Raw genomic sequence first — 24795 nt, forward strand, 5'->3', positions numbered from 1 at the left:
CAGGCTGCTGTAGGAGAGAGGGCACGAGGCACAGGGTCCCTCAGTAGCTCTGCAGCCGCGGCAGGTCATTAGTCAAATTGCCTAATGAGAGAGAATACAAATTGCCCCCTACCCTGACAGGAGGTGTCAGAGCTCCTGACCCGTGCTATGAGAACAGATGATCGCGCGTTGCTATTTTCAGATTATTTTAATGACTGTGGCTCTATGATTTCCATTCTTTTCCCCCTATCTTTTTAAAAATTCCTCCAGACAGAATGGGAGTTTGGGGGGGGGGGGGGGGAGACCTATGAAGATTCTGAAAATGTCCCATAGAAAAGCAAAAAAGTGTTACTTTTAATGATTACAGCAAATGAAAAAAGGGTTGCTGGGGATGACAACTGAATATATTATCTTTATTCATATCCTTTTTCACAAGCATTACAATTGAGACGTTATTCATCTGATATTCAGGATATATTTTACAACAGGTTCATTTTGGACATTGGACTCTATACACTTACTAATGTAGCACGGTAACCCTAGTTAGATTGATGCAGTCACCAAAAATAGATGCCAAAACAATATTTATGAAATGGAGACAATTGTAAAATGCCAACACCTATACTGAAAAGAGTGATTTAAATGGTTTTAAAACACACTACTAGTCCCAGATAGCTTGGAGGGCATGATTCTCAGTGCAGCTAATTATTTGTACCGGTGGATTATATGGGTGTCTCTGTAGACTCCTCAGGGGCAGTAGTGGGGCTGCTAAACACCCAGGTTTACACAGAGAACGAGAGGAGGGAAAGCGGAGGAGTATTTAGCAAGGAGGGAGTAGAGTTATTTTTTCCATCTGTGTGACAAGCAGCCCTTGAAATCCAGTTCTGGGTTGGGAGCCAGGAGGCAGTCCCAGTCGGGCGCTGGTCCATCAGTCTTCCAGAAAGTGGGCACACCTACAGTGAGTTGGCCACAAACACTACGGCACAACAGTGGATATTTGGAGCTCCACAGTCTAATTTCACATCATTTCTTCTATTTGAGGGCCCATATTTTTGTCTCTCTGTTATGGACATTAAATGCATATGATGATACAACAGACACCTACAATTCTATAAAAGGGCGGCTATATCATAATGATCAATCATGCATAGAGAACTTATCTGGTCGCAAATTCTATTTGTAAAATGCTATTTGTATTGTGCTACATACTATTTGTATTGTGCTATATGCTATTTGTATTGTGCTACATGCTATTTGTATTGTGCTACATGCTATTTGTATTGTGCTACATGCTGTTTGTATTGTGCTACACACTATTTGTATTGTGCTACATGCTATTTGTATTGTGCTACATACTATTCGTATTGTGCTACATGCTATTTGTATTGTGCTACATGCTATTTGTATTGTGCTACATGCTATTTGTATTGTGCTACATGCTATTTGCATTGTGCTACATGCTATTTGTATTGTGCTACATGCTATTTGTATTGTGCTACATATTGTGCTAAGAATTTCTTCTTAACTGACTTGCCTAGTTAAAGAAAGATTATGCTATTTGTATTGTGCTCTGTAATTGCAAAGTAAACATAGTCAAATGTCCCTTTCAAAGTTTCAAAACTCCAATGTAGGCTAACCACGATGATCACTTAGCACAAGTCTGGGAATTGAATAAACATCAGAACTTGATAAGCAGTGCATTGTCTTTAAAGACTTAACAGTGGCACCAACATTGAGCCCCAGCTGTGGTTGCTGGTAAATGTGCAGCAGAATCTGTGTATGAATGGGGTACGCCTCTCTGGACAAGTGTTAAATCTGGCAGAGGGCTGACAGTAAATTGCATGCGCAGGATGGGACACAGCAGAAGGCACAATTACACAAATCCCCTCTTAATTAGCAGTTCTGTGGGCAAACTAACCTGTAATGATGCAAGGGATGTGGTGAGCCCCAACAAAAACTAACTAGGAACACTCCAGAATACTGGTGAGAGTGTCACATGGCCATGTGCCTTCTGAAGAGGATCAGAGAGGGACGTGTGATCCGTTGTGATCAAAGCAGCTGTACACTATGGTAAGGGATGGTCCCCATGCTGCCCTGCTCCCCCCAGCTCCTATCACTCTCTGAGCTCCTTGCCCTCTGGACTGTGGGCAGAGCAGCAAGTCCTGCGAGGTTGTGGGTGGCGTTATTAAGTTTTCGATGCTCACAGTACCAGGCAATGTAAAGTGGCACCTCACATGGTGAGTAATGAGCTGTGCCAGGGCGGAAGCAGGAGGGATGACAGCCAGAGAGGCTTCCTTGGCAGCCACTAAGCTGGGCCTTAACCAATTCATCATCCGCCTAAACCAATCCACCAATGCCGCGACGCCATTTGTCATTAATTATGCTAATAAACACACCATTACTCTCCTGGTGAAACAAGCAACGGTTATTAGTTAAGGCCTTTCGGATAGGTTGACACATTGAGGCATGTTTGTACACATCAACGTGTACACCCTTAGAAAAAAAGGTGATGTCTAGAACCTAAAAGCATTCTACAGCTGTCCCCATAGGAGAACCCTTTGAAGAACCCCTTTTGGTTCCATGTAGAATCCTTTTCCACAGAGGGATCTATATGGAACTCAAAATTATTATACCCGGAACCAAAAAGAGTTCTACATAGAACCAAAAAGGGTTCTACCTGGAACCAAAAATGGTTCTCTTATGGGGACAGCTGAAGATCCCTTTTTAGAACCCTTTTTTCTAAGACTGTAGGTCAGTAAACTGTATGTTGGTGAGTAGGCCTATAGTGTTTCAAGTTGGAGAGACAAAACAATTGATTCAGTTGAAATGTTACAATAAGTGAGTGTATGGTTCACCTAAAAAGAGACTTACTGATTTTCATCCATTCATATGGGAACAATTTCTTAATCAGGCTCTTTGCTATGCTCACAAACATAATGACTCCATCTTTGTAAAAAGGGCGATTGTTTTAACATTTCTAAAGCATACTTCATAGGTCCTCTTAGAGAACCAGTCTGAGCAGAACTATTTAATATAGCTTCTGGGAGCCCCAGATGCCCTTTTCCAAAACTACTTCATTTCCAGAATCTCAATGTGCTTTTTACATCACACTACGGTATGTATTATGAGATCATTAATTACAAACTTAACAAGTCAGCAGAGCCATTAAAAGATCTTTAAGGCATATTTGTCCATAAATCTCCTTAAACTATATTTAATGACTGGATTTGGGGGAAATATTTTTTACCAAGTTCTAATTAGATGTGTGATAACAAACCCTGCTGTACATGGAGGGAATGAGGGAGCTGTGACAGGCCATCCATTGATGGTCTCCATGTCTGGCCACTGAGAATAATGGAGCCCTGCTTTTATTCCAGGGAAGAATAGAGAGCAATGAGGGATGTGAGTCCAGTCTGGTCTGCAAATGCAAAGCTATTCAAAGTCACTTATTAATGGGGTTCTGAAACATTGCATTCATATATTTTGTTTGTAAATATATTTCAATATGCTTCAATTTATGGCCTTTTGAAATTAGCAGATTATCAAAACAGAAACCATTTGTATTAACTATCTAGGTAAAAATGTGTTGACAAAAGAAAATAGTTGTAATATTCAAGATACTGATAACATAAATGGTAAAATGATCACCATCTTTTGGGGATGTTCACTGTGTGCGTAAGCATGCTTAAGCACTCTCTTGCTTCTCTCTCCACACTGACCATAAGAATAAATCATTAATGGGTTTTCAGAGAAGAAACTTCACAGTTTTTCATGCCTTGATGCAAGCCGAACCCTTTGGCTTTGTTTCAGACATTTAGAATTGTTTTATTGTACAGGAATTGCATACTTTAAATCTTGTACCATCTAAATTAAAACACAGCAGTAAATCTGCCCAATACCTCCCCCCATTAAATATCCATGCAAGATTCATTTGGCTCAATTTACTTGATCCAGGATCCTTTGGATGGATGCCTTACAGGAGAGGAAAACACCACCCTGGTTAGTGTTTTAATGACCCACCAGAGGTGCCACAAGGCCATTGAATAATAGAAACATGCCGATGACATTTGTGTCACTAGGCGGAGGTTGTTTTTTAATCCCTCAGCCTAAAGAATGTTGTTGTTATAAAACATAACCACACTGGTGCAGAGGCTGTGGAGATACATCATAGTGTGTTGAGATTACAGTTGGAGATTAGCAGAGCTGAACTCCTCCCTCTGCAGAGGCTAGCCTGCAAGCCCAGCACCACAGAGAGAGAGAGATAAGATGGAACTTTTGTTTGAAACCTTATGAGAAGCCTCTTAATGAAAGTGCTGGGCCAAAAATAATCTTTTTTCTCAATGTTAGTCAATCAAAAAAATGGTGTAGTTGGAGAAAAAAAGGAGAAAGAAAGTAATTTTGTATAATCAGTGAGCACCATCTGGAACAATTAACTGAATTCCACAAAACCCATAGGATCAGTCATATTGGCTTATTAAAGATCCGGAATTATACAAGTAATAAATCCTTGGAAAAACGAAGCGTAGACCCCTGCCTGTCACGACTATTTTAACTTCAAATACAGTGGAATGCTTGATAAGGCTGAAAAGAGGAGATTAATATATGCAAATTACGTTGAGCATTTAAAAGCCCCCCAACAACTGTCTCCTTTTTTTTCTGTCTCTTATTATGGGGCTTTATGTTTTATTCATACACCAACTCACCTGTCATTTCATAAGCTAAAATATTATGAGGGTATTATTAAACAGCGTAAAGTGGCGCTTTAATTGGAAAGCCCCATTGCATTTTCCAGATGCACAAAGTTTAATAAGGATTCTAATATCGTTCCGGAAAATCAAAAATCATTGTCATCCTTCTGCCATGGTATTTTGCAAACCCAAGTTAATTTTGAATATTCCTTTTTTCTTTCTCTTCCAATGGATGAACTGTCTCCCGTCTGTTAATTGAACTTCTTTTAATGGATTGGGAAATAATTGCACTCCATATTACATTATATCTGGGCCAATGTCAGGATTTTTTGATTAATGCAATAGATATGTTAATGTATTACTTTTTATCACTAGGATGTCTGCTAAATATGACATGCTGTTCAATGGATACACAATAAAGCAAATAGTACATGAACTCCATTCAAAACACCATCTTTTTATGCTATATAGTGAAGTAAAGGGAAAGAAAACAGTACTTCTAATTATGTAAATTAATAGAATACTATATACCAGGGGTATTCAACTCTTACACTACGAGGTCCGGGGCCTGCTGGTTTTCTGTTCTACCTGATAATTAATTGCACACACCAGGTGTCCCAGGTCTAAATCAGTCCCTGATTAGAGGGGAACAATGAAACAAAATGCAATGGAACTGGCTTCGAGGTCCAGAGTTGAGTTTGAAGGCTAAACACCTTTGAAGATGCATTTTGTTACAATCCAATACATTTCATAAATGCACATTTCATTATAATTACATGCACCAGGAATAACTTGCTCCCCTGTCAAAAGTATAGGAAATAATTGGCAAAGAAACTTGCCTTGGATCAAAGAGATACAGGTGAAATAAACAAAAGGTTGGGGCTGTTGTGAAAACTTCGTCTCTGTCAAAATGAGCTTGAACTGTCAAGTGAGAGAAGCTTGAAAAATCTATATGAATTAGTTTTTAATAATCTGGTTATAAATGTCAAAGCGCCTGCACATCACATCTCCACATAAAGTGACTGAAGATGACAGATTTCCCAGACATGTTGCCTCTCCTCCCCTCTCATTCTTTTTTTTTTTGTGTTGGGTTTTTGTTTTGTTGGGAAGTGACGGAGGGTTTAATCAAGAAAGCAGGCAATTCATCAATCCTAAAGAAGGCGCCTGTACAACCCTGACAGAGCGCACATGGTTTTAGACCAACGTGAACCTGGCCAGCTGTCAACACACCACACACACCGCGCAGCTCACAATTAACACAAACCTGTCGTCTGCTCCGACCCCACACTTGGTTTGCAGGTCGTCACACTGTTAACGAAGGAGGAAAGATACTGCCTCTCACAATCTAAATGTGTGGCTGGAAGGCTCTCTTTTCAAGACAAATGAAGCTGAAAGAGAAAGTCTTTGTACAGTATGACTGGGAAGATGAACCCCTCTCTGCAAACCCCACAAAGTGATTCAAAGAGAGAGCAGGGCTGGAGGATTTGTGACATGGTGATAAAAGAGCAGACACCAACGACATTCATATGATTATAGAGCACAGCCTCTATTGATAAATGATGATTGCTGGCAGTGTACTGAATCACTATGGTTCTTATTGTCACTCAAATACTGTCCTAACAGAGGTATAACACACGGAAGGCCACAGACCAGACCAATGTAGGTAGCAGGTACTGTAGATAGGTATTACAAACAGTAACGTTATCATTCTAAATAACATAGAACAAAAATGATCCCTAAATCAGTAATTATATGTTATGAACTTTGTGTGAGATCATATAATAGTGGACTGGTGGACTTGACTATCTTCAAAAACTTGTAAGGACACGGTCAGTGTGTGACAGGGATAACTGGGATGATAAGTGCATGCCACAGCCCTGCTATCTCGCCACTGTGGAACAAGAGGAATCCTCACCACATGGTGTCTCTCTCCAGCTGGATAAAACCTGCCTGCTCTACTCTCCACACTCCTCGTCTGGAGAAGCACCACCCCACACTACGGTGTTTCAGCAAGTTCTGACTCCATAGACTAAGCCAAGTTTAAACTAAGTTCCAGTCCAGATCAATTTCATTCCACTTTCCACTCTATTATTACGAAAAGAGCATTCAGTTTGCATTTCTCCTACAGCAGAAAACTGCGGGTAAATGTGAGCATGGCATGTGATGAATCATATTTGACAGCTGTTAAACGTTCTCTTGAGTGTAATGCTGAGCTCCTCTGGGAAGCAGTGTTCATTCTTACAGATAAGCACAGCTCTTTACACGTCTGCGATAAAAGACATGAAATGTGTGCATAGATCAATTACCAAAGGAGCAATCTACACGTTGGTGGAGATGAAACACTTTTATAACAACATATGGCTAGAAATATTAAAAAACCTTGATTCTACAATGAATAGAAGTGATAGGAATTGAAGTCAGCTCACTGGGGGTCAGGTTGGGGCACAGTGAGAGAGCTAAACTGATTTAGAATACAGTTCCGATGATTTGCAAGACGCCTTACCATACTGTATCATTTGCACAATCCATATCATACACAGTGAGACTCCCTATGTGTAGTTGAGTTTGGTGCAGTAAAGATACAGTTTACCTGATATGGTATAGAGACTGGAGCTCTCTGAGTCAGGCCTGCTTGTGCTCCTCCTGTAGGGGCTGGTGGGGAGCGCTGCAGGTATTTGCCTGGAGGAGACAAAGCACCATGTCAAGTCAGACAAGTGTACCACAACATTGAAGGTGACATGTTCTCTGAGATCTGGAGAAGAACGCCAAGGCGTGGATTCAGTGTCAGGAGGAAAAGGGGTTCACTGGGGCAGGATCTTCCGATTCCAACCCCATCATCCCCATGACGACACCCCCACCCTCTTCAAGTCAGACAGCGCGTTGATCAGGACGAGACACACCTGACAGAAAAGGGTCTGGATATGGAGACATGAAATAAAAGCCAACCTGTACGTGAGCTGCCCAGGGGGCTTTAGTAGGTCTTTAATGGTTTGGGTCTGGGATTAGGGCCTGGTTAGTGCTAAAGGAATATAAATGATATGACTCAAGGGAAGTCTGTTTTACCATACTACAGGCTTGCATTACAAAAGAAACAGCATGCAGTGCAGTTCATGGGCAGTTGGAGCTAACAAACCGTATAAGATTGCAATCCTCATCAATCAAGCTATCATGAATTACACCCTGTGACTAAGCCCTACTGATCGATAAATCCACAGCAAGCGCAAATGATTTCTTAGCTTCAAGAGAGCTGCATAATGTGACTCTGAACATGTATTGAAGTTAAAATGAGTTCCTCCAGAACTCTGATATAGCGATAGGCTACAGTGTGTCCAAATGTAGGGTAATGCTGAGCAAGGTGTTCATGTAATATGGGAACTTTAAATACCCTTAGCTTGGGTCACAAGGATTCAAACAAATAACTCAAATAGCGTAGTTGTGTATTGTGTGTATGTTTACATGTATTTGCCCATTTGCAGTTAGGACAAATCATCTTCAGGGGGCTAAAAAATAAATCTCCAAAAGACTAGCGACATATCTGCACATCTGCATATTCTGATGGCAACACTGCATGAGTTGTGGGCATTCTACATTTCTATCTCTTTTGATTAGATAAATAAATGCTATCATTTCTATCAAAAACAATAAAACAAACTCCCTGACAGGTTGTGGTATTTATGAGCTAAGGCTTGCAACTCAGATTTATTTGCCATGATAGGGTCGACTTTTCCCCTGTTCATTTACATCAGCATTTGGCCATCTTAAATCCAGGCCAATGGTGAATTTTTAAAAGGTTGGCATCAATCTTGTGGAACCGATTGCCACATTTAATGAAGACTTCCCTTACCTTGCAAAGGTTGACTCCAATGCTGAAAAGGGAAGGGACATGCCTCTCCAAGCAGTGAGACATTTCACAAACACTGATAAACTGAAGGGAGATTGTTTAGATGCTCTTTTGAAGAAATGCGCTTGAGCGGTTTGGTTCATGATACTGCATAGAACAATGAACCGATCCATTGAGAAACACAAATGTAAATAAAGCATTCAGAGAAGACCTACTTTGAAACATCCATTTGCTCAAATATCACCAATTTGATAAGGTCAAAATGGAGATATGTTTAGCTGGCCTTTGAAAACTATTGTACTCAATATTGCATCTTTCCTGGTACAAAAACAAAGCACTTTATAATGAAACGATGGGTTGCCGCTAAATGAAATCAAGGGAAGATCAGACATTGCCATAGAATAGAGCATGGTTGAACCTCCCACACCAACAAACCTTCATGGACCAATGAAATGATCAGCAAACATCAAATCTACCGAAGAACTCTATTGAATAATTTTTTTTGCTCACATAAAGTGCATCTCCTTGTTATAGTATAAAGTAAGGGGTCTAAGAGTTTCCATTTTCATATTAAACTTAAACCACAAAGAACTGTCTTATTCCAAATTCTGGGCTTTCTGGGCATGATTTGGGTGTACTGGATATAGGGTACCATGTGGCAAATCAAGTCTAATTCTTAAAATAAAAGCATGGCAAGTGTATTGCTATGTAATCAACGGTAGCAGTTGGGCTCAGATTATGTTGGCCACTGGAGTTTTGACTACAATGACTCATCATTCTAGGCAACGAGAGCCATATTGACACTTGTTCCCAATTTTAATATTTAATTACAATGTAATTCCTCATTAAATTACTCTAAAACTGGGAACATAGCCTGACAGATTTAAACAATTACAACTTCACTCAGGAGCCCATTGGCCCAATGAAATCGATGCGGAATGTAATCACAAACACATATGCATAAAAGCCATAAGCATAAATAACAACCTGATCCACTTTGAGCTGGCTCACATCTTCAAGTCAAAATGTTCTAAGTAAAACTAGAGTACTGCTGATTGCTTGATAAGATCAATTAGCTGTCTAAATCCTAATATCAATTTATGGTTTTATATATTTGTTCGGTGTGGTCGGTGAGATAGAAATGAGGTAAAAGAAAATGAAGCTGTCTATCTGAAAAGAAGAGGAGAACATCTGTTAGACAGTGGACAGACAAGTAGTAGTCTGCAGAGAGGCAAATCAAGGATAAAAAATAATATCAGTGAAGAGCCTGAGCTGCCATAGAGGGAGTTGGGAGCGCTTGTTTTGACACTCATCCAGCCTCTTCCATGACAACATCTCCACACCTTCCTCAATATGCAGACAGTCCTGCTTTGCAGGGGCTGCTTTCTCACCCATCATTATCTTCCTTTAAGGTTTGTGTCAGGTGCTGGAAAGAATAGCTGCATGAATTCACAGGAAAATCTCTGAGCACACAGAGCGCATCAGATTTCACTTGATGATTCTCTCGTTTGTGGCACCGTTCTGCATCCATTTGCTTGATTTGAGATATACATTTGCCAACTTTTTTAGGATTCCACAAAGTAAAGAAAACGAGTGATTTCAGTAAGTTTGACTGTGGCGTTATGGCTGGGGGCTCTGTCAAAACAGCCCACTCACAGACAATGATGGCCTCCCTCAAGAATCAGGTACAGTGCTGGTTAGGCAGCGAGGAATGGGGACAGGTACAATGCCACCGCATAGCAGCTGGGACACTGTGGAAAGTGTCAAAAGCAGAGGAAAGGACAATATAAAAGCTAGAGGAGACTGCATGCATGTCAATCGTGGCATTCAATTATATTTCCTGACCCCCCGTCAGACAGTTATTTTATGAATAATGTTTTAAACCACAAATCATACAAATATGGTCATGTTACGGTGTTGAAAAGATGATTGGCCTTAACATTTTTATCGTTGGGCCATTTGATTTAAAATGTGTCCAGGTATACAGTACATCAGGCTATTATTCCAAGAGAAATGTAAAAAAAAAAAAACTTGATTATGCAGGAGAAAAAAGACATTGCAATATTAGCACAAGGCTAATTTATGCCACCAGTCCATCTAGAGGTCAGATATCAGCCTTAGCAATGACAGATTTATCAGGAGAACAAATAGCAGCGTTGGAAAGGAGGAGCGTAGATGAAAGGAGAGGGGGCTGCTGTAGTGGATGCATTAAAAGCCTGACAGGACGCCACAGCTTTTCCACATAAGGGAGTCAGGAAGTGGCTGACTGGCCTCTCTCAAGATGGAAAGAAAGCTGAAGTGGTTGACACCAGGCCAAAGCAATAATTTAAAACGGGACATGGCAGCAAGTAAGGATGTTCCAGACAAAACTGATCAGAAAAAGTACATAACAGCTCTCTTCAGTTTAGCTAAAGGCTCAGGTTATTCAAAACAAGGCCTGTCTGCTTGTTCTTGGATGCTATTATGGCACTCACCGAAGTGGAGGCCAACCACGTGCAGGGGATGGTCATACAATTTTATTCTTCTAAACAAATTAATTGGTTGTACAAATCAAATGAAATTGGAGGAAAACCACTCAGAAATCAGTACCAAAGTACAGTAACTTTAACCTAGATGCTGACAGCTTTAAATGCTGACAAAAGTTTAAGTGGCTTCGTGGTTTAAGTCAGAGCACAACTCTAACAAGCTCACATTGCCTGGGGCAGCCTAACATTTGTAAGGGATCACCAGCATTCAAAATTACAAGGGTCATAAAAAATGTACACAATATTGACTGCGTTTAAAACATATTTTCCACTGACTGTGAAAGGCACTTACATTTAAGGGGTGCCGTTCTCAAAAGGCCATAAAGTTGTTATAGATAGCCCCAAGACAGCACAGTGTACAGGAGGGAATTCTCAGACGCTGAACATGGATGAGGGAAGAGTTCAAGTGATCCAACCACTTTTCAGAAATGACAGTTACCAGATACTAACTGCCTGAGTAGTTCGAAAACATGGACATACTTATTTTGGTCTGATTGAATAAAACATAGCTCATATGACACTGAGCACACACTGGTTGAATAAAATCATATGATGTTAGCCACACGCGTCGAATACAACAGGTGTAGACCTTACAGTGAAATCAAAGTTGTTAACACGTAATTTCAATGAAGTTACGTTGATCTAAATGGAATAGACGTTGAATTGACATCTGTGCCCAGTGGGATGGCTCATAAACACTCCAGAAATATTGCAATGTATTGTAGCACAAGGTACTCAGTATAATGAAAGTGTGGCCTTTCTATGCGTTGGTTGTTTATCTGTCTATAATGAGGGGTCTGGAGCAGCCAACAAAGAACATGCCGGCAATATTCACTTCATAAAATGGCATTGTCTACTTTGGCTGGCGAGAGTTTCTTATTCAGTACATCATCTTGCTCCTATGTGTCTGTGCATTGTGGATGGAAATGAACTAAAGGGAAGGAAAGGGAAGGCTCTCAAGCTGTGGCATGAATTTGTAAATGTTAATACAAAAACATGAGCCTGTGATCTCAGCAGGCATCAGGAGGGGGTTTGTTGCTTCGAGGTGCAATTTATTCTTACCCCCAACGCCCCAGCGACTTGAAAGTGGGCTTCAAAAGAGCTAAGGATTACTGGTAACAGTTGAGAGGGTACACAGCCTAGGCTTTCTCCATCGTTTCGAGACATCAAACATGATTAACTATCTGCTCCCCAAATATTCGCGATTCACACAACTCCGATTTGTGCGTCTCGCCTCTCAAATCATAGTTTGCACACTTCATACCTTTAAATCAAACAGCTTTCTCTCATCACCAGTAGCCATATGAACCGTCTCACCTTTGAATATCACTCCATCAGTCTGGCCACCTTCACTCTGACCTCTGCTGTGGAGTGGAGTAGTCTTCATACTGCTCTCCACATTGAGCCTCGAACATTCCAGGAGCAGCACTCCAAGCCGGCAAGCCCATCGATACCCCTGCCATGCCCCCCTCGCCACCGCCATTCAAAACAAATCTTGATTGTTTACTTACAATTTGCTCTGGAAATCCCCAGTACTTCATTGCGATAAAAAATTAGGCTGTTGGATCTGGCCGCAGTACAAAGGCCTGCTCCTTCTCTGTGGGCCCCAGGCAGGGCAGACAGAGCAGCTGAGGATGGGGCTACGGTACAGCAACAGTATGGCATGGTGGAGCTCTCTGTACTACCTGCCTCTGTCTTCCCCTCCCTTCCTCTGCAGCTGTTTCTCTCTTTCTCTCTCCAGGCTACGTTTCTTCCCCTTTGTCTGCACAGTACAACAGCACTAATGTCACCACAGTAAGAGAGCGACCCGGCTCTCCAACTTGAGACAGAGACCAAAAAGCAGGAGTTCGGCCCTCGTTGAACTTATGTTCCCATTCAGGGGATCCTGTCTAGTTTCCCTTTCTCTCCAGTACTCCTTCACTGCTTTCTCTGACCAGGCACAGCTATCAGGACATGTACTGTATGAGTATGAACTGTCAATTACTTGTGTGTAATAAACTACATCACTCAAGAGGTATTGACTGACTAATGGATCACAAACATACATAAAGGAACACAAAACGGACAAATCTGAACTTGGGACTCATGTTTCCAAATACTAAAAACACAAAACAATGGCATGGTCCTTTTGAAATAAAAATTTAGAGACAGGGTGTTGATGCTTGGTTATAAAAGTATCATTAGGAACTAGGTATGTACCTTGTGGTGTTGGGCATTGAGTTGTAGATAGCGGTTTCGGTGGATGGATGGACATTTCCCGTTCGATACAAAATGTCCATATTGTTTAGCTCTCTGTAGAAACAAGAGTCACACACCAGTCAAATGGGAAATGAAACTCTTAAATTCATGAGCAACACTGTCACAGGGACATTCCAAAAATATTCCAAGACCAAATCCATTATTCAAATTCAATGACATAATTGATGAGGGTACAGCTCATATATGATTGATAAAACAGCAGACATGTGGATGATCAGAGCAGAAGACTGAGTGAGCCCTTCGTTTCTCTTGCATACCTGTGGTGAAATGAGGTACTACTGACAGACTGTGCACTGTTTATGTCCAGGCAGGTGCCTCTAGCAGGCTGCAGGCAAAGTATGTTTTGAGAAGGGAAATAGGGATCCTGCTCATTGGAGACTATGCAAAATCAATGAAAACCTACTGGGCACGTTGCCACAGAGCTGCATGTCAAAACACAATGCCATGAGTGTCAGGTGTTAAGTACGATATTCCTTCTGCTTTTACAGGTCCGTCCACTCACCCAATACACGTGTAGTGTGGACAGGTGTGCTTGGACTTCCCCTGGATCTGGATGTCACACACAGCAGTCTCTGTGGCCAGGCGTAGGCCGAGCCTAACACACAGCCTCTTCTTCCTCAAGGCAGGCTCCTCTGACGGACAAGGAGAGAGACAGACCATATTAGGGATCATGAACAAGAGGCCAAATTCATCTCTTGGTCACGACTATGCATAAAATAATGATATGAACTATAAACACAGAATACTGCTAAGCACTGACAAAATCCAATAATGATAACTGGAAACCCGAAAGACAAATGCTAACCCCTACAGTAGCCACAATATATGCTGCCAAATATTATTTTTTTCTACTGGATGTGCAGGATAACATTCCATACATCACGTTAGATGTATACACTAAACATGGATTCACATAAAGTGGTAAAACATTACATTAAACCATGGCCCAACAACACATACTCTTTCTGTTGTTCATTCCAGCTAGAAAACATAACCATGCGTGCCCATATTACTTCTGTGCCTCCCCCATTTATTTCCAACCACCGATAGAAAGTGTAGAGTAAATGTGATGATAATAAAAAAGAATAAACATCTGTCCTCACTCACCACACCACAATATTATTACATTTTCAAGGCCTGGATAGTGAGGGGGAATACATAGCACTCAAAGAGCACTAAAGCATTGGGGAATGCATTTCATTAATATTAGATAACCCCCATCCACTCGTCCTCTCCCCAAATAAATACATAAATAAATAAGCCCCTCATAAAGAAAAGCTCAGCTCCAGCTGAGATAAACAATGACTCATGATTCTCTTCCCGTGCACCTCGAGGGCAAAATGTTTCTTTTATTCCCACAGACTATCATAAATTAAGCTAACCTGCACCCATAAAACATTCACTATCTCAAAGCTAAGCTGCCCCAGAGGACTTCCGCAGAGGCTGATTAAAGCAAAGTCAAAGCTAGTGAGGGGCCCGAAAAACCTTCAGAGGTACGGTTGTGGTTTAGGGGGAAATGCTTACTTACTGGTGTCTATTGTTTCTTGGATGGGTATGAAGCCCTCTGGTAGAGCGTCCTTCAAATCAATCAACCTCATGTCAAGGAGCACATCTGACGACTGGCTCTAATGTACAGGAAAACATTCAAAATTACATATGCACGTTTCAGATGTAATAGATTGTAAGAACCACTTCTTATTACAAAAGTGTAAGGGTTATTCCGTTTTTGTAATGGTCTGAAAAGAAATTACAAAGACAACTGAATCAATGATTTCCTAAAAGCTTGGGAAGTCTCTAAAGAGAGGAGTTGACACGTTGGTGAAAGTAATTACTCCGTAATAGCTTCTCTTAAAAATGAGAATGCATCTGTGAACTTGCAATCATTCTCAACCCTTGGAGGGAAACAGCGGGGTTGTATGTGAGGCAGGCCGGATTGCCTGCTCATCAGAATTTGGTTAAAAACAATCAGGGACTGTTTAGTTGACATTTTCAAGCATGACTCTTCTCAGCCTCCCAGCCTCCAGTCATTATATTTCAATTTTTCGCCGTAGTAAATTGCAATCATACACAGAGGCAGTGGAGAGGGGGGTGACCGAGTCGTTACTTGGCGCGTCCGAAAATCTGGATTCCACTGCCACTGTTGCCCAGCAGTCACCACCATTAGAGAAATGTTGTACTGATTGTTTTCATTCTGACTTAGGGTGGAATATGGATGAATGTTATTACTATGCATGAAACCCTTTCTTCAGCTGTTTTTTTCCCCATCAGGACCTGACAAAAAGGCCATCTACCTCCAACCAAGTATTTACTTCCTTCCAACGCAATTCGGTAGCTAATTTTGCAGAATCTGTTTTTGTCCACGACAGTTACTGAGGGGGCTACATTGACTGGCAGACAAAATAGCCTTTGTTGATGACTCTGTCATGTTTTATTTGTGCCAAAGTCTTTAAAACAGTGTGGACACACATTTTAAGATAATACACAGGAACATGGGCAAGGCTATTTGTGTGACACATACTAAACTGTGGACTAGACTGAGCTCCGTCCCAGGCAGGCAGGCAGGCAGGTAGGCAGGCAGCCGTTAAGAGGTGCATTTACAAGAGCTGGCTTCAACCACTCTCACAAGGATTCTAATGGAACTATTTTCAGAATTAGTAGTAGTGTCCAACCACACATTATTGACTTGTCACAAGGATATGTCAGAGTGAACACAGAGAAATAATTCATTGCTTGCAAAAATGCTATTATGTCTACAAATGTGGGCATAAAATCATAGTTTTATAAAAGAAAAGTGTGAGTTTGACAGTATAAAATGTTCTAAGGGTGGAGTCGAGGACTGTTCAATGGGGCATTCATTCAACTGATTTTGTGACCTCCTCTAACTCCAACCGCAAGGCTGTAAACTGAGACACTGACAGAAACTGTGGAAGGAACAAAGGTTGAAATGTCTGTCTAATCATTACAATCCTGTTGACATATTATCAGTCTTTTGGGCTGAAGTATGTACATGTACTGGATAGGTCCCAGGACCATTAACTTGATCAGTCAGATGAATGGAGTAAACCCATGTCATATATTTATCTGAATTTGTTCAAATTCTTTACGTTTAAGTTTAAAAATGATAGCATAGTTAAACACGGTTACATTTTATGTAACTAATATGCCTTGATTAGATAAGCATTCACCCTCCTGAGTTAACGTTGGAAACACCTTTGGCAGCAATTAGGGCGTTGAGTCTTCTCTCTCTAAGAGATTTGCATACCTGTATTGCGCAATATTTGCCCATTTTACTTTTGAAATTCTTAACGCTCTGTCAAAGTCTTGGTAAGCAACTCCAGTGTAGATTTGGCCTTGTGTTTTAGGTTATTGTCCTGCTGGAGTGTTAATTCCTCTCCCAGGGTCTGTTGTAAAGCAGACTGAAGAAGGTTTTCCTCTAGTATGTTGCCTGTGTTTAGCTCCATCCCGTTTATTTTTATCCTGAAAAACTTCCCAGTCTTTGCCAATGTCAAGCATACCCATAGCATGATGCAGCCAACATCATGCTTGAAAATATGGAGAGTAGTACTCAGTGACGTGTTGTGTTGGATTTGCCCACATTTAGGCCAACAAGTTTATTCCTTTGCCATGTTTTCTTGCAGTATAATTTCAGTGCCTTTTTTTCTGTATATTATATTGTTCTTTTCCATTTGTAATTTAGGTCACTATTGTGGAGTAACTACAATGTTGTTGATTCATCCTCAGTTTTCTCCCTTCCCAGCCATTGAACTCTGTAGCTGTTTTAAAATCACCATTGGCCTCATGGTGACATCCCTGAGCAGTTTCCTTCCTGTCCTGCAGCTCAATTCAGAAGGATGACTATATCTTTGATGTGTCTGGGAGGTCATCCACAGCATAGTTATTAACTTGACCATGCTTAAAGTGATATGTAATGTCTGATTTGTTACCTATCTACCAATCACTGCCCTACTTCGGGTGGCTTTCGGAAAGCTCCCCAGTCTTTGTAGTTTAATCTGTGCCTGAAATTCAATACTTGAAGGGTTAGTCATTGAAAAATCATGTCAACCCCTATTATTTCACACAGAGTGAGTCCATGTAACTAATTACGTGATTTGTTAAGCAACATGTTACTCCTGAACTAATTTAGGCCTGAACAAAGGCGGTGAATACTTATGCAACAACTATGTTTTAGTTATTTCATTTGTATTCATTTGTAAATATTTGCAGAATAAAATTTTTAGCTTTGACATTATGGAGTATTTTGTGTAGATCAATGATGAAAAAAAGAAAGAATTAAACACATTTCAATCCCACTTTGTAACGCAAGAAAGGTGAAGAAAAATCCAAGGGGGGGGGGGGGGGGGTGAATACTGATGATACCCAGTGTTTTTCTATTTCATGGTAATTTATCAAATCTACTGTAGGCTTTAGAGGCAGGATAATTGGTGTTCTCTATTCTCAAATTTTAAGTGTAAAAAAAGAGGCAAATTTGCCTACCAATTGATATGTAGAGAACGTTCAAAGAGAGCTCAATTAACAGAAAAGTTATTACTGTTATTTTAAATAGGTGCCCCATTTCCAACCCTTTTGAAGTGTCATTTCTTATAAAGGGAACAACATTTTTGATGTGTGCATCATCTTTCAAGAATCACTGGGAGGTATCCAGATTCTCTGCAGGGACAAGGTTCATTGGAAAAAGTGAATAAAAGCTCATTGAAATACTATGAATAATCATACATCTCCCTCTCTGGAGGACACAAGAACGTCAACGATATAACCCTGGGAGCCCACCAAGATATCACACATCAATAATATACATGCAATCATATAATCAAAAGTTCATATTGGTATTTACATTCATACAAAAAAAAACTGACTTTTAAAATTCATTGAACATTATGGCACTTTCAATTATCAAAGTGCTGCACAGGAGAACGCTAGAGAGGGCAAATCAAGCAAACCAGTGCCAAAAAAGGTGTTAGGGATGAGGTGTTATTGCATGATGCCTAGGGAAATTGAGAAGTTTACATTTCCACTTACATTATCTCTGGTGAAACAGAGGTAGCGGGTGACCTTGGATTTGAATAAGCCGTCCTTCCACAGGTCGGCGTCGGAACCATCTGTTGTTTGTGCAACCTACGTGAAAAAAGGAGGAAAAAACAACAAGGAGAGAAGAACATGCATGAGGTGGGATAAAGTTAATGTATGTACGCTGCGAGCGTGTTGCTTTTTGCCTCTTCTCTTGCATACTTCCCTTAATTAACGGTCGGCTGCTCCAGCGCTCCATCTCATTAGTGCCCTGTGTGGGTAAAGATGGAGCCTTAGCCTCCAAATAGGTGGCTGAAAAGATCATCCCCTGGAATGGGGCTGATTAAATAAAACCTGACAAAGATCTGCTCTAATAAGAAAAACCGAAGTTCACTGTGCTCCTAAAATATCCTGATGGGGATGGGGAGATATTATTTGGAGGAAAAATAAAATCAGTGCCTGAATATGGCAACATAATGCACAAGAGCCCAGGCACATCATAGAAAAGGCTATGAAGGACAGTGTGGGCAGCATATCTATAAGTGTGCATGCACTCAACAATGATAAAGCCAAGACTTCCCTCACATGAGTGAGTCAGACATTTCTCCATAGCTACCAGCAAACAAGCTTGGCTGAAACGTCATGTTACATTGGCCATTGTCGGTAAATCACCAAAATGACTGCCAGACTTATTCTCAGAGAGGATCCTTTACAAAGACGATTCAATTTAATGAGGTTCATTCAAACAAAGAAGTTCTGGATCTCTGCCCCCACCCACACAAATTACCATCCTGACAATAATGATGAATGACCCTAGCAATTGGCTGTGGAAAACATGGCAGGGAGAGACTTATGCAAAACCACCAGTGACTAGAGGGAGGAGAGAGAGAGAGAGAGAGGGAGAGAGAGAGAGAGAGAGAGAGAGAGAGAGAGAGAGAGAGAGAGAGAGAGAGCGAGAGAGAGAGAAGGAAAAAAAAGAGAAAAAGAAAGAGCGAAAGTGAGAGGCAGAGAGAGAAAAAGAGAGAGATGCAGGCATCTCAAGCGGGCGCAGTCCCATGAGGAGCCCATACATCACCAGAAGCCCCCACCTCCTTACAAGACAACCCGTCTTGGCCACTTTTTCCAGGTCAGTAGCCAGTGCATCCTGTCAGCGTAAACAAAGGGCTGGCTGTGTGAAACCCAAAGTCAAGCAAGGGAGTAACGAGGGCACAGCGCTCCTAGGAGGCACCTCAGGCGTCATCCTGCCACAGCTCCGGCAGCAGGGGGCGACGCGCCCAGAATGTGAATTGCCACCCGCAGAGCCGCAGAGGGAGAGGTAAAGGGGTAAAGTTTTGGTGGACTTACTCTGTATTTTCTTTTTACTATCTACTGTAATGTGGCTCCCATCTTCCAACAGAGCTCATTGCTGGAAGTGTTTCCGCTGCACGAAAATTCTGAAGATCAGAGGAATCACAGGATCTGACTTTAAATCAATCTTTGAAATCTGATCTTGTCATTTAGATGTTCATGTACACATATCAAGTTGGCTGATTAACTGATATATTCAACTGCCGATTCCCAAAATCTGTACAAATGAAAATTATTCAAAACTGTCATGGAATAGGTAAGTCTATTGGGAGTACTGGTATTTCCTATGACAGATCTCAAAAGACAGAGAACGTCATTGAGGTTATAATGAGAGAGAGCACTAAGAATTAGATGAAAGGCTACTGCTACTAGGGATGGACATTTGAAATGATTTTCATATTCAAATAATATAGTGACATTTTAGGATATCCGGATAGTCAAAATACATTAAAGAAAGCACTCTTGACTTTCTTGACCAATCAAAATGACGCAAATGCACATGGCAGAGATAAACAGAGGACAGACTGCTCAATAAAGTGTTCCAAAAACTACATTCAAAAGTTGTTGTTTTATTAAATTAAGAATATCAAATGTCATGGTATATCCTTGTAGGTAACAATGTCTCAAGGATCATTTAAATTCAATTTGGACAAAGCTTTTTGATTCTTAATATAGACCCAAACATTTTTTATGAAAAGAAAACTCACTCAAGTTATCAAATACTAACGTCCGTTCGAATATTTGATTAAACGATTAACCGCACCCATCTGAGGTTGGTAAACCCATTCAGTGGAGGCCCTAGCCAATTACAGTGGGCTCAGATCTCAGGCTAGCACCACACGCCTTCAAATAAACGTATGTTAATGTGTTCATGAGGGTAGCATGTTATAGGCTCAGGCAAATTTGAATTACACACAGCTTCCCTTTGCGGCCCTAAGTGTCTGTGTCACTGCTTGCTTAAGCTGTTTGATGTGGGGTGGCTGCTGCAGCTTGAGCAATGCTCCTGATTCCTGTGGAACAGTGTTTGATCTGGGCCTGCTCTCTTGCGTAGGAACAACCTGTTCAAGTTCAGAGATGTGAGTGCACCGTAGTGGAGAGCAAAAGAGTTAATCAGCTCATTGATCTACGGCATAAAATGTACTTCTTAAAAGCAGTCATCGTTGAAGATGAATTCAGAAAAAGGAAACAACAAAAGTAGACCTAGAATGTAACATGAACAGTAAAAGAACATGACTAAAAATTGACGTAAGCAGACACCTCCACTCCCTTCTGTAACAACATAGGGATCTGTCCTACTGAAGAAACCAAGCAGGAAGACTCATTCTCATTCACTGTCATGTGGCATGCATGGAGTCCCAATGCCAGTATGCAAAGCACAGTCACAATGCCAACCCACCATAACCCACCAGAGATTACAACAGTTGGGCTGTGTGGGGTGGGGCAGGAAGAGAGAGAAGGGGATGAGAGGAAGGAAGAAGAAAAGAGAGAGGGTAGAGAAAGAAAAGGAACAGAGAGCTGCCCTTGAGCCCACTTCAGGCTATATCACTGTGTTTGCTTTGTGCTTTGTTAAATTCACAAAACACATTCCTCTCTCCATCTCTCTCTCTAGCTCTCTCACTTCTCACTCTTTCACAAATACAAACATGGCTCCCACGGGCCAGTGATATCGCTGTCCCACTTTCCTCTCTCTCACAACCAGATTGTTCAAACTCGCTGGGGTGCCAAACAGCCGGCAACCCCTCTTTACTGTGAGAGTGTTCAACAAACATGGGGACACAGTGCCAGAACTGTGGGGGGCATCCACCTAGGGTTGTTAAACCATAGCCTCTGGTACGGCTGAAGGACTAATGGCAACAAATAAGCCTGCAGTAATAATCTCCATCATCAAAGTAAACTGCATGAATTAGTTAGTTATTCAATTCCGCTCACAAAAAACTTAACACTACTCACAAGTGCTAGCCAAGTACATGCCCAAGTGCCTCATGGCTACCCTCCAAAGACAATATTGTAGAATCCACAACAATACAACAATGTTATTAAGAACATGGTTTCATGGCCTTTCCTAACCTTTTGGGGGCCCTAAGAGGTGGCAAAACATTTGAGTGGCCGCCCTCTTGACGGTGGAGAGAAAAACATTTGAGTGGCCGCCCTCTTGACGGTGGAGAGAAAAACATTTGAGTTAATTTCCTGCAATTCTATACATTTTGCCATGGGACGCAGAGAAAGTGTTGCTGTTTCAAAGCAATTTTTTACATTGACAAGTTTTAGCAGTTCTTAAGCTAATTTCTATCAATTCTACACATTTTGCCATGCCTAATGCCATGTTAATATATCGGAGTGAGAATGACTAATTATCACGGTCAAACGCTCCCTAAAACACTTTCTAATCAACCTGGCCCGGGTATCCTGGAAGGATATTGACCTCATTCCGTCAGTAGAGGATGCCTGGTTAATCTTTAAAAGTGCTTTCCTCGCCATCTTAAATAAACATGCCCCATTCAAAAAATGTAGAACCAGGAACAGATATAGCCCTTGGTTCAATCCAGACCTGACTGCCATTGACCAGCACAAAAACATGTTGAGGCGTACTGCATTAGCATGGAATAGCCCCTACGATATGCAACTTTTCAGGGAAGTTAGGAACTAATATACACAGGCAGTTAGGAAAGCAAAGGCTAGCTTTTTCAAACAGAAATGTGCATCCTGTAGCACAAACTCCAAAAAGTTCTGGGACACTGTAAAGTCCATGGAGAATAAGAGCACCTCCTCCCAGCTGCCCACTGCACTGAGGCTAGGAAACACTGTCACCACCAATAAATCCACGATAATTGAGAATTTCAATAAGAATTTTTCTTCTTTCCACCTGTCTACCCCTACCCCGGTCAACAGTCCTGCAACCCCCTCAGCAACTTGCCCAAGCCTCCCCCATTTGTTCTGAAAGAGCTGCAAAATCTGGACCCTCTCTTTCTAAAAATATCCGCCGTCATTGTTGCAACCCCTATTACTAGCCTGTTCACCTCTCTTTCATATCGTCTGAGATCCACAAAGATTGGAAAGCTGCCGCGGTCATCCCCCTCTTCAAAGAGGGAGACACTCCAGACTCAAACTGTTAAAGACCTATATCTATCCTACCCTGCCTTTCTAAGGTCTTCTAAAGCCAAGTTAACAAACAGATCACCGACCATTTCGAATCCCACCGTACCTTCACAGCTATACAATCTGGTTTCCGAGCTGGTCATGGGTGCACCTCAGCCACGCTCAAGGTCCTAAACGATATCATAACCGCCATCGATAAGAGACAATACTGTGCAGCTGTATTCATCGACCTGGCCAAGGCTTTCGACTGTCAATCACCACATTCTTATCTGCAGACTCAACAACCTTGGTTTCTCAAATGACTGGTTCACCTGGTTCACCAACTACTTCTCAGACAGAGTTCAGTGTACCAAATCGGAGGGCCTGTTGTCCGGACCTCTGACAGTCTCTATGGGGGTTAAATTCTCAAGCTGACTCTTTTCTCTGTATCCATCAATGATGTCGCTCTTGCTGCTGGTGATTCTCTGATCCACATCTACGCAGACGACACCATTCTGTACACATCTGGCCTTCTTTGGACACTGTGTTAGCTAACCTCCAGAAGGGCTTCAATGCCATACAACTATCCTTCCGTGGCCTCCAACTGCTCTTAAATGCAAGTAAAACTAAATGCATGCTCTTCACCCGATATCTGCCCGCACCTTCCCGCCCGTCCAGCGTGCCTACTCTGGACGGTTCTGACTTAGAAAATGTGGACAACTACAAATACCTAGGTGTCTGGTTAGATTGTATACTCTCCTTCCAGACTCACATTAAGCATCTCAGATCCAAAATTAAATCTACAATGGGCTTCCAATTTCACAACAAATAATCCTTCACTCATGCTGCCAAACATACCCTCGTAAAACTGACTATCCTACCGATCCTTGACTTTGGCGATGTCATTTACAAAACAGCCACCAACACTCTACTCAGCAAATTGGATGCAGTCTATCACAGTGCCATCCGTTTTATCACCAAAACCCCATATACTACCCACCACCGCGACATGTATGCTCTCGTTGGCTGATCCTCACTTCATATTCGTCGCCAAACCCACTGGCTCCATGTCATCTATAAGTCTTTGCTAGGTAAATCCCTGCCTTATCTCAGCTCACTGGTCACCATAGCAACACCCACCCGTAGCACGCGCTCCAGCAGGTATATTTCACTGGTCACCCCCAAAGCCAATTCCTCTTTTGGCCGCCTTTCCTTCCAGTTCTCTGCTGCCAATGACTGGAACGAATTGCAAAAATCACTGAAGCTGGAGACTCATATTTCCCTCTCTAACTTTAAGCACCAGCTGTCAGAGCAGCTCACAGATCACTGCACCTGTACATAGCCCATCTGTAAATAGCCCATCCAACTACCTCATCCCCATACTGTTATTTTTGTTTTTGCTCCTTTGCACCCTAGTATCTTTACTTGCACATTCATCTTCTGCACATCTATCACTCCAGTGTTTAATTGCTAAATTGTAATTATTTTGCCACTATGGCCTATTTATTGCCTTTACCTTCCTTATCTTACCTAATTTGCACACACTGTATATAGACTTTTCTATTGTATGTTTGTTTATTCCATGTGTGTTTATTCTGTGTTGTTGTTTGTGTCGCACTGCTTTGCTTTATCTTGGCCAGGTCGCAGTTGCAAATGAGAACTTGTTCTCAACTAGCCTACCTAGTTAAATAAAAGTGAAATATATCTATTTTTTAACTAACAAAATCAATGGGGACCCCCTGGAGGTTAGGGCCCCTGGGCACGTGCCCTGCATGCCCGGTCGGTAATTCCACCATGATTACAACCAGTTTAGATAGCTGGCTAGATTAATTTACCAATCTAAAAATGTTTAGCTTACATAGGCTAATTGAGGGACTGTCAGTGACTGACATATCAAGAGACAAACTGCTGTTGCACAACAAATTTTAAAATGGCACCTTGTGTATTCTACTATTCTAACTCAAAACAGTAAGACTGAGTTCCCCAAAAATGTAATATTAATAAAGACCTGCATGGTTTTGATTAATCACTGATTACAAAAAATATAGAATTTATA

The 24795-nt window shown here is 41.4% G+C and overlaps 1 protein-coding gene across 2 annotated transcripts in view; it reads right to left on the reverse strand.

The window, feature by feature from the left end:
- The window catches only part of LOC139389591 (multivesicular body subunit 12B-like), a 35960-nt gene that overhangs the window by 8185 nt on the left and 2980 nt on the right, over window positions 1-24795 (reverse strand). For both annotated transcript variants that reach the window (XM_071136424.1, XM_071136425.1), the window contains exons 3-7: window positions 18330-18425; window positions 14821-14917; window positions 13795-13924; window positions 13233-13325; window positions 7258-7346 (exon numbers count right to left, since the gene is read on the reverse strand). In XM_071136424.1, the coding sequence (XP_070992525.1) occupies window positions 7258-7346; window positions 13233-13325; window positions 13795-13924; window positions 14821-14917; window positions 18330-18425 (505 nt within the window). The remainder of the gene's footprint in view (window positions 1-7257; window positions 7347-13232; window positions 13326-13794; window positions 13925-14820; window positions 14918-18329; window positions 18426-24795) is intronic.

The sequence above is a fragment of the Oncorhynchus clarkii genome, chromosome 30 (assembly GCF_045791955.1).
Source record: "Oncorhynchus clarkii lewisi isolate Uvic-CL-2024 chromosome 30, UVic_Ocla_1.0, whole genome shotgun sequence".
Classification (NCBI taxonomy): Eukaryota; Metazoa; Chordata; class Actinopteri; order Salmoniformes; family Salmonidae; genus Oncorhynchus; species Oncorhynchus clarkii.